The 10,855-nt window shown below is 33.0% G+C and overlaps 3 protein-coding genes across 3 annotated transcripts; all 3 read left to right on the top strand.

Moving 5' to 3' along the window:
- Positions 1–1,219, top strand: LOC100244730 (TMV resistance protein N). The gene has a single exon (XM_059734307.1). It carries the CDS (start codon positions 659–661, stop codon positions 1,145–1,147), a length of 489 nt encoding a protein of 162 aa, XP_059590290.1. The 5' UTR covers positions 1–658; the 3' UTR covers positions 1,148–1,219.
- On the top strand, positions 1,207–2,852 carry LOC132253077 (TMV resistance protein N-like). The gene has a single exon (XM_059734306.1). It carries the CDS (start codon positions 1,423–1,425, stop codon positions 2,539–2,541), a length of 1,119 nt encoding a protein of 372 aa, XP_059590289.1. The 5' UTR covers positions 1,207–1,422; the 3' UTR covers positions 2,542–2,852.
- Positions 2,853–4,001: 1,149 nt separating this feature from the next.
- LOC132253076 (disease resistance protein RPS4-like) lies at positions 4,002–5,303 on the top strand. The gene is made up of 2 exons (XM_059734305.1): positions 4,002–4,770; positions 5,114–5,303. The coding sequence occupies exon 1, from the start codon at positions 4,025–4,027 to the stop codon at positions 4,715–4,717; it is 693 nt and encodes a 230-aa protein (XP_059590288.1). The 5' UTR covers positions 4,002–4,024; the 3' UTR covers positions 4,718–4,770; positions 5,114–5,303.
- Positions 5,304–10,855: the final 5,552 nt, after the last annotated feature.

Raw genomic sequence — 10,855 nt, 5'->3', positions numbered from 1 at the left:
TAAACATTGATATATCCTTTTCAACCTCACTAGTATTTTTTTTTTCTCTTTCCATCAACCATGTACTTTTCATTTCAACTCGGGGTAAGCCCGTCATAGAAGGACCCTTTGCCATGTGCACTGGTTTAATCTCTTCTTGGTGAGAACATGTTGAAAACTTATTCACGTAGCTATGATAACGTTTGATTAATGACCTTAATATAGAATTTTAAATGTGCTACAATATTATTTGAAATTTAATAAAAAAATTTATTTGGCTTGTCATTCTTTCTTTGTTTCTTTTTTTCTTCATATTTGTCTTTGAAGTTCATTGAAGTCTCTCATCAGTCTGATTCTGATATCACACGGCAAGCCAATAAAGTCAGCGAAAAGCACACCTACCAAGCTAACTGGTCACAAAAGCATTGGTTTTCTATTTGAGTCGTAACACCCGACTTTTTCTTTTCCTCTTTATCATTCAACGCGCTTTTTCTTTTCTTTGTTGCGTAAAATATTTGAAGTTTTGTTGTGAGACTTGCTTCAATCACAGCTGTATTCTCAATTTTGCAATTAAGCAAATTTAGCTTTATTATTCAGTTGTGGTTGATATAAATGAACTTTTTCTACTGCAATTAAGTCAGGACTCATATCTCAGACTTGGTGTCTCTACTGCTCTGTAATGGCTGCTGCTGCTGCTTCTTCTTCGCCTTCTCAGGGGCGCTATGATGTGTTCCTGAGCTTTAGAGGGGAAGACACCCGCAATAACTTCACTGCCCATCTCTGTGAGGAGTTGCACACCAAAGGAATCAACACTTTCATAGACGAGGAGAAGCTCGAGAGAGGGCAAGCCGTATCTGCTGCACTTGTTTCTGCTATTGAAAACTCCATGTTTTCTATCATTGTTTTATCAGAAAATTATGCATCTTCTAGATGGTGTTTAGAGGAGCTGGTGAAGATAATACAGTGCATGAAAAACAGCGGACACAGGGTTCTCCCAATTTTCTACAACGTCGATCCCTCGGATGTGAGAAATCACATGGGAAAATTTGGAGAAGCCTTGGCTAAACATGAAGAGAATTCCAAGGAGGGTATGGAGAGGGTGCAGATTTGGAAGGATGCTCTCACTCAAGTCACCAATTTCTCTGGTTGGGATTCAAGGAATAAGTAATTATTTAAAGCTTTTTTTCACTCTTACTTTATTTTTTATTTTTAATATTGCCATTTTAAATGCTCTTTCTAATTCAACTATTAGTTATTACAACACAAAGGGTATGATAATATATACCATGTTAACATTATCTTATTAAAGGACCGGGTTCATAGGATTTAGAAATATTTTACTGGACTTTTTTTAAATTAGATATAAGATACCAACTATATCTTGACACATATTCTCATATTTTCTTTATTTTTATTATCTTTTTGTAGATAGCTGGACTTATTATGTGTTTATGCTTTAAATATGACAGGAATGAGTCTCTATTGATCAAGCAAATTGTCAAAGACATTTTGAATAAATTGTTATCTACATCCAGTAGTGATATCGAGAATCTAGTTGGAATAGATGCTCGCATACAAGAAATGAAAACCTTATTATGTTTGGCGTCAGATGATGTTCGAATGGTAGGAATATGGGGCATGGGTGGAATAGGGAAAACAACCCTTGTGAGAGCTGTTTATAGTCGAATCTCCTATCAGTTTGAAGGTTGCTCCTTTCTTGAAAATGTTGCAGAGGATTTAAAAAAGAAGGGCTTAATTGGGTTGCAAGAGAAACTTCTTTCTCATCTATTAGAGGAAGAAAATCTAAATATGAAAGAACTCACATCTATAAAGGCAAGGCTCCACTCAAAAAAGGTCCTTATTGTTCTCGATAACGTGAATGATCCAACAATATTGGAATGCTTAATTGGAAATCAGGATTGGTTTGGTCGAGGAAGTACAATTATTATAACGACTAGGGATAAACGTTTATTACTTTCACATAAAATCAATCTTTATAAGGTTCATAAATTCAATGATGATGAAGCTCTTGAGTTCCTTGCACGTTATTCATTAAAACATGAACTCCTTCGAGAAGATTTCCTAGAGCTTTCAAGAGTTGTAATATGTTATGCTCAAGGCCTTCCATTGGCTCTTACGGTTTTGGGTTCTTTTTTATTTAGCATGAGCAAAGAAGAATGGAGAGATCAATTAGACAAACTAAAAAGTATTCCTAATATGAAAATTCATGAAGTTCTGAAAATAAGTTATGATGGGCTAGATTTTGAGGAGAAGAATATATTTTTGGATATTGCATGTTTCCTTAAAGGAGAGGATAAAAATTACGTTAAGGAAATACTAGACTATTGTGGCTTCTTCTCAGTTAGTGGTATACGAGCTCTCGCTGATAAATCACTCATAAGTTTTTTTCACAATAGGATAATGATGCATGACTTAATACAAGAAATGGGTATGGAAATTGTTCGCCAAGAATCTCATAATCCTGGCCAGCGTAGTAGATTGTGGCTCCATAAAGATATCAACGATGCATTGAAAAAAAACACGGTAAGAGCAAAAAAATGAAATTTATTTTATGCAACACAAGTTAAGATTTGAAATTATTTTGGCTTGAGTAGTCATATGCGAATAAAATTGTAGCAGACATATATTTATTTACTATGCATGCTTTTAACTTAGTCTCCTTCTTGGTATGCAGGAAAATGGAAAAATTGAAGGCATATTCCTCGACTTGTCTCATTCACAAGAGATAATAGACTTTAGCACTCAAGCCTTCCCAAGGATGTATAAACTAAGATTGCTCAAAGTCTATGAATCTAACAAAATTTCAAGAAACTTTGGAGATACCTTAAATAAGGAGAATTGTAAAGTGCATTTTTCTCCGAAGTTAAGATTTTGTTACGACGAATTGAGGTACTTATATTTGTATGGATACTCTTTGAAATCATTGGACAATGATTTCAATGCAAAGAATCTTGTTCACCTCAGCATGCATTATAGTCACATTAACCGACTTTGGAAAGGAATCAAGGTATGATTATGATGTAATGATATTATTTTCTTTAAAAAGCGTTTAATGTGCATGAAAGCTAATTTTTAAGTCAACTTTCTTTCATGGTAGGTTCTTGAAAAGTTAAAAGTCGTGGATCTCAGTCACTCCAAGTCCTTAATAGAAACCCCAGATTTCTCGAGAGTCCCCAACCTTGAACGATTAGTTCTCGAAGGTTGTATATCTTTGCATAAGGTACATCCGTCTCTTGGAGTTTTGAATAAACTCAATTTCTTGAGTTTGAAAAATTGTGAAAAGCTCAAAAGTCTTCCAAGCAGCATGTGTGATTTGAAATCCCTCGAAACATTTATTCTTTCTGGTTGTTCGAGACTCGAAGATTTTCCTGAGAACTTTGGGAACTTAGAAATGTTAAAGGAACTTCACGCAGATGGTATTCCTGTAAGAGTACTACCCTCCTCTTTTTCGCTCTTGAGAAACCTTGAAATATTATCCTTTAAGGGATGTAGAGGACCCCCATCTACCTCATGGTTGTTGCCAAGAAGAAGTTCAAGTTCTACTGGTTCCATATTGCATCATTTGTCAGGTTTATATTCTTTAACAAGGCTAAACCTAGGTTATTGTAATTTATCAGATGAAACAAACCTTAGCAGTCTTTGCCTCTTATCTTCATTGGAAGTGTTAGGTCTATCTGGGAACAACTTTGTTACTTTGCCAAACATCAGGGGACTTTCTAGCCTAGAAGGTCTGTTGTTGGAGAAGTGTAAAAGACTGCAAATACTGCCAGAACTTCCATCAAGCATATATAGTTTAATTGCACAAGATTGCATATCATTGGAAAATGCCTCAAATCAAGTACTCAAGTCACTCTTTCCAACTGCAAAGTCCCCGAAGAAAACTTTCAAGGTGGGTTCTATTTGTATACGATGTATCATAATTTTAATTATATATGCATATATATAATTATTTCGATTCTATCTCTCTAACATCCTAATAATTTTGATTCTACAGTGTAATTCGGGTGCACACTTGATATATGTGATGGTTTATGGGAGTAGAATACCAGATTGGATAAGGTATCAGAGCTCAGGGTGTGAAGTAGAAGCAGATCTACCTCCAAATTGGTATAATTCCAACTTGCTGGGTCTTGCTTTGAGCTTTGTCACTTATGTTTTCGCATCTAATGTGATTATTCCAGTATCGTATACCTTGCGCTATTCAACATCCAGTTACATTGCTAACCGCATTAGTATCAGATGTGATAAGGAAGGTGTAGGGTTAGATCACGTGTGGCTACTTTATATAAAACTCCCCCTCTTCAGCAATTGGCATAATGGAACTCCCATAAATTGGCATGAAGTGACTCACATCAGTGTATCATTTGGGACTCAGGTCATGGGGTGGTATCCTCCGATTAAGAGGTGTGGGTTTGATCTAGTGTACAGTAATGATCAAGACGTGAATCCCCCGGTGATCCAATTCAGCTCTATCTCCTCTCCTCCTCTTCCGAACAAGTCAACAGTAGTCCTTAAAGAAATCCATAAGGAGGAGGAACCCAGTGGAAGTGGGTGGTCGAATGTTGATGGCTCAGAATCAGACAGCTCTGATTACCATACTGCTGATGAGGAAGAACCCACAACTGCAAAAGAAACTGACCGCTCAGAGGATCACTCTGAATCAGAGATGCGGCCGCAGAAACGTTTGAAGTGCAGGCATTATGAGGGCATCCCTTGATGATCGGAGAAACAGACCTAAAACTCTTCCCATAACATCATCTCTTGGTAATGGTAGGTTGTGTGTTTCTTTTCTTTCTGCCTTTCTTTCTTAATCTGATTTTCAACATTTTTGCTTGGGTAGATGTCTTAAGATCATTTAGAACTGTTTAAAGCGGGAACTAAAAAATCCCATAACACTGTTTGAAATTAGAGTACTCTCACATATCGTCGATTTCATGCTTAATCATCCCGGGATACACATGGTTGCATATCATTAGAATCATTTGTATTAATAATGCATTCTCAGTTTACTAATTGTGGCAACTAAACACAGTCCCCAAATCTCTCTCGGGGTTTATCATCTTCAATAGATACGCATTGTTTTTGCAGTGGTAATGTATTTTGTGAATTGCAGTCGAATGATCTCCATTCCTGTGAGCATTGCAATTAACTAGGGAGATTATTTTAGTGGAGGTGATGCTACAGCACCAGTGAAGGAGCAGGAGCAGAAGCAGAAGCAGAGGAGAGAAGATCTTGTAACGGAACCCAATCTTCCATAAACTAACTATTTTGGGATTGTTTTTCATTTCTAGAAATGGAATGACTGTAAATTAAAGGATTAAAGGATTACTGGATTCTTCAATTCAAAGAGTTATCACAAATTTGAGTCACTACTCACCTACATTTGATTTCATTCCTTCTACTATCTCCACCTTGCTTCTTAATTCTTATAACGATAAATGTGTTATATAAAATTTTGATTATATTTCATTTAACCATTTTTGCATTAGGGTCACAACTCTTAGTCGTATAGATATTGTTTACTTTAATCCAAAGGACCCCCACGACTTTAAAACGCGTCTATAAGGTTAAAAGGAATTCATACATATATAGATATATCACATCCAATACGGTGAAAAAACTTTTATGTATGAACTCCTCTTAACCTTACAAAATTTATTTTAAAGTTATGAAAGTCCTTTGGCCCAAGAGCAAAAAATATCTATATAATTGGAATTGAGTCACTATAAATGATATCAAAGTCAATCCTTAACTCCAATGCAAACTTCTAATTGACCCCGCCATCTTGTGGAACACAATAAGTATGTTGTGTCTGAATGGAGAGTGATTATGATATATTATATCATATAAGAGAAAAAACTTATGGTATCATATATATATATGCGAACTTTTCTTAACCTTATAGCATGTTTTAAATTCATGAAGGTCTTTTATCTCGAAAGAGATAATATCTACATAATTGGAAGTGGGTTTCTACAAAGGAAAACCCAAAATCAAACAAAATTTTACAAATTTCATTTTTTAAAAACATATTTCATTTTTTCTTAATCAAATACATTTTCAAGAAAAGAAAAATAGGAAATTAAAACTATTTTTAGAAAATAAAAATTAGAAAATGTTTCTCAAACCAAATGCAACTTATCTCAAAGTTCTTATGTACGAATAAATCAATTTTTTATTATTTAAACTCATCTCATTTCCTTTAGAGACCATTTTTTGACAACCCATTCTCACTCCACTCCCTATTCACTCTAACTTACTTCTACCCAAGGATGAGGATGAAAATATCAATTTTGATGTCGATAAATCGACTTTACAAATATATCGAGATATATTAGAAAATATCGATGGATATTTTTATACAAAATATCGATATACATAAAAATTAATCAAAATTCATAAAAATTTTGAAAATAATTCTAAAAATGATATAATAAGTCATAATAAATATTTTAAAATTATTTTATTAAAAAAATGATATACGTATAATATAATTTATCATATTTGATAATAATATCACGTGCATTAATTAAAAATATGAATTTTATAAGTGTATATTTATTATTAGGTTACATTAAATATTATTCGATAATAATATTATGATATTTGATTATAATATTTCTAATTTTAAAATATATTTAATATTAAAATTATAATTCATTTAATTTAATTTTTTAATGGTATAAAATAAATGGTGATATATGAATAATTTTTAATATTTAATTAATATATTAATGATATAAAAAAGATCTATGAAGAAAATTATCTAATAATTTTTATATTTTTAATAACCAATTAAATGAAATTTATTTATTTAATTATAAAATAATTATAATTAATTTGTTTATTAAAATATTTCTTTAATATTTTTTTATGATAACTTTTAATATATATATTTGGTGAATATAACATGTTGACCTAGTGGTTGTTCAAGCTTCATTTTCAACCTTTTGTCTGGGTTAGGTATTTTTTAATCCTTGCTCCCACCTATACTTATCCCTTACCTCTTACTCTCTTACGCCATCCCTTCCCATGAAACCCACTATTTTGCGCCCACCTATACCTATCCTTTCCCTCTCTCTCTCATGGGCATTCCCTTTGCATGATACACATTTTAATCAACAAATTATAATTAATTTGTTCACTAAAATATTTCTTTAAGTTATATTTGGTTACAAAAATTACTAAGAAAATAAAAGAAAAATATAAAGAAAAATTATTTTTTCATATTTGGTTGTCCTGTGAAAAATATAAAAAAAAAAAATCAAATATAATTAAAATTAAGTAAAATTTTATGTATGTTTAAATTATTTAATTTTTATATCTTGAATTAAAATAAATAAAATGAGTTTAAAGTAACAAATAAAAATAAATTTTCAAATTTTAATCTATTTTTTATTTTTTTATTTTTTTTCCTTTTACTTTTCTTTCTATTTTCTTCATCTCGCATTTTCCCCTAATTTTCCACCTTAAATTTGTATTTTGTGATAACTTTCGAATATATTTGACATAGTGGTTGCCTAGGGTTCATTCTGAACCATTTGTTTGGATTTCGAATCCTCCATCCGTCTAAAACCATTTTTGAGCATGGACCTTGTGATATTTGACAATTTTTTAAATCCTTCCTCCCACCTATACCTATCCTTTCCCTCTCTCACACACACACACAGCCATCCCCTTCGGGCCATTCCCATGAAACCCATTTTTTCTCTCTTTTCTCATCCCTCTCACAAGTCACAACCACTTTTTTTCTTCCTTTCTTCTCATCATTTCATATTCTTTTTTTTTTCTCTCTCTCTCTCTCTCTTTCTTTTTTCCATAGCCATTTTCATCTGCCCATCACCGACGCCACCGTCCATTGTCCGCCGCGACGTGCCACTACCGACGCTGGCGTCACTCTCCCATGACTTCCTCCTCTCTCATCTCATCATTTCTCTCTTCTTCTCTCCCTCTAAAATACCAAGAGCATGGCATGGAGGGAAAATGGGAAGTTCGGGTGAGCTAAACACCAAGGCAACTTGTACTGTCATTGCTATGGCTACTTTCATTTTGTTTTCAAGACATGCATGGGTATACTCTTGGATCTCTACACAGTAGATGTTAGTAATTTGTGGGTTTTGTTTTTCTTTTTTTCTTTTTTTGTTTTCGTTTGATGTTTTGTTTATTGATTTATATTTTTGATGTTGGGTTTGGATTTGTTGGATTTTGTTTAATTCTTTTAGGCGTCAATAGGGATGGCAATGGGGTAGATTTTTTCGGGTACCCACCCCGCCCCGCCCCTAATGAGACGGGGTTAGGATGGGTATGAGATTTTTTTTAAAACCTGGGACGGGTTTGGGGCGGGTTCGGGTATTGCCCCATCCCGCCCTGCCCCGCCCCGTTTACATATAAAATTAAATTTAATTTAAAATTTTATTTTACTATTTTTAATATATAGATAATAACAATTTTTTTTAATAAAATAAGTTATAAAAAATATAATAATTTTATTATTTATAAAATATATTTATTTTAATGTAATTAAAAATTTAAAAATAAAATAAAATAAAATAAAATAAAATAAAAAACTAAATGGGCAGGGATGAGAATTGTTTTTAATAAATGGGGCGGGGTTGGGATGGGGGCGATCTGTCCTGAACCCGCCCTGTTGCCATTCCTAGGCGTCAATTATTAATGTTAGGCTTGGTTATTCCATGCAGACTTGGGCCTGTGCGTATTGAATATTTAGGTTGGGCCTCATTCTTTGATTTGAGCCTGGTAGGGAGGTTTTGGACTTGACCTTGGGTTATTTTTATCCTTTATAGTTCATTTATGATTCATTGTCGTGTTTAGATCATTCAAAAAATTTGTTTTCAACTATGTTCTTGAAAATAATTTCACTAAAAGTATCAGAAATCAGAAGGTGTCCAATTAGGCGAGTTTTAAAAATATTGTTGGCAAATCTACCAATAAATTCTTAACAGCCCAACCACCCAAATATAATTGCCTACTTGAATGAAATAAATAATAAATTTTAATTTATACAAAATATATATTATTATAATTAATATTTTAATATCCCTCATTTAAAAATAAATAAATAAATAAATAATTGTCCAAAATGCCCGTGGGTCAACACAGACTCTTCTTCAATGATCGCATTTAATTTACTGCAAATTTTGCTGAGTGTATATTATTCCCAATTCTCATCTTCATACATATTCTATTATTTTTCTTTTGCAAATAATCAAATTTAGTTATCTGTTTGTTTGATTTGTTCATCAATTTGGAATTATGTGTATCTTTTTGTTTCCCACCATGGATAATTTAGGATTCACAACTCAAATTTCTGAATCCATCTTTTCCACTCCTCATAATGGCTGATCCTTCTTCTTTTCCTTTTCTTTACAACAAAGCTATAATGTGTTCTTGAGCTTTGGAAGAGAAGAGAAGACACCCACAATAGCTTCACTACTCACCTCTATAATGAGTTTGAAAAGGTGTTTATACTTATGATATCTTCTTGATAAGTAATCTAATTTCTAGATTTGGACTCAATTTTTCGTAATCATGTTTTTTTTTTATCAAAAAATGAGTTACATTAGAATTTTATTTTTTATATTATTTTTTCTTTAAAAACAAATAAATATAAGTAATGGCTTTAATTTTTAAAAATATATTTTTTAATAAAAATGAGTTTCACCATTAAAGGAAATACAAGTAAAACATACAAGTCATAGTTTCATTGTTGTTTTCCTCTTATAATCTTTTATGTTTATAAAGAGAAATATGAAAAAAGTAATACAAAAGGTAAAATTAAGTCCTTACGCAAATTCTAAAAACTGATGACCCCATGAACTACATTTCCTTGCCAATTCACACTGTTCCACAATTTTGCGTGTTCACATTGCTCAAAATAAAACTATTATAGTTCAAAAGATGCCTCTAGGTTCAAAGAGTTTGGCAAATTTTTAGGAATGCTAGTTGAGGGGTGTGATGAAGAAATCTACTTATTGCTGAGTAAGTTGAGGAAAAAGGTCGGAAGCAAGACATCTTGCAAAGGGAGGAAGAAGAAATCGGTGTCTGTTTCTCACTTTGAAAGGGAGCTTAGAAGGTTGGATTGTTTGATTAGTTACGAAGATTTTGTGCTCACTTCCAAAAGCGGTGGTAGAAACTATTAGGAGCTAATTTTGGTAGATTGATGAAGATCAAATCCTCTCTTGGAATGTTAGAGGGCTTAATGACAGGAAGAAATGAAAAATGCTTAAGTCGGTGATTAGGTCCCAGAAGGCAGATTTGGTTTGTCTTATTGAGATGAACATGCAGGAGATGTCGTTAAAGGTGGTGAAAATTTTAAATGTTGGTAGGTTTTTGGACTAGGGTGTAGTTGATGCTAGGGGAGCATCCGAAGGCATCTTGATTTTTTGGGACAATAGAGTTTTGGATCTTCCGGAGCTGAAATGTGGAGGTTTCACCATCTCGAGTAGTTTTAGGAATGTGGAAGATGGTTTTGTTTGGTTATTCACAGGTGTCTATGGTCTAGTCCTCTCAAGGGAGAGAGAGAAAAAAAAAAGACTTTTAGGATGAGTTGGGTGTAATTAAAGGTATGTAGAACAATCCCTGGTGTGTAAGAGGGGATTTCAACTCTGTTAGATTTCCAAGGGAAAGAAGGAAAGAGGTCAATTTAATGGCAAAGATGAGAAGATTCTATGAAGTCATTGAGGAACTAAGACTGAAAGATTTACTCCTTTCTGATTGTTAGTTCACGTGATGTGGTGGCTCAAACTCTCAAGCAATGTCAAGGTTGTATTACTTTTTAGTTTTTGATGAATGGGAGGACCACTTTTCAGGTGCCTTCCAATGTGCTCTTCCTAAG

This window comes from Vitis vinifera, chromosome 18 (genome assembly GCF_030704535.1).
Source record: "Vitis vinifera cultivar Pinot Noir 40024 chromosome 18, ASM3070453v1".
Taxonomy (NCBI): Eukaryota; Viridiplantae; Streptophyta; class Magnoliopsida; order Vitales; family Vitaceae; genus Vitis; species Vitis vinifera.
This window is presented reverse-complemented; position numbering and strand designations above follow the sequence as displayed.

Bases quoted from the DNA above. Each gene is read 5' to 3' on its own strand.
- LOC100244730 (XM_059734307.1), top strand. From the start codon at position 659: ATGGCTGCTGCTGCTGCTTCTTCTTCGCCTTCTCAGGGGCGCTATGAT.
- LOC132253077 (XM_059734306.1), top strand. From the start codon at position 1,423: ATGTGTTTATGCTTTAAATATGACAGGAATGAGTCTCTATTGATCAAG.
- LOC132253076 (XM_059734305.1), top strand. From the start codon at position 4,025: ATGGTTTATGGGAGTAGAATACCAGATTGGATAAGGTATCAGAGCTCA.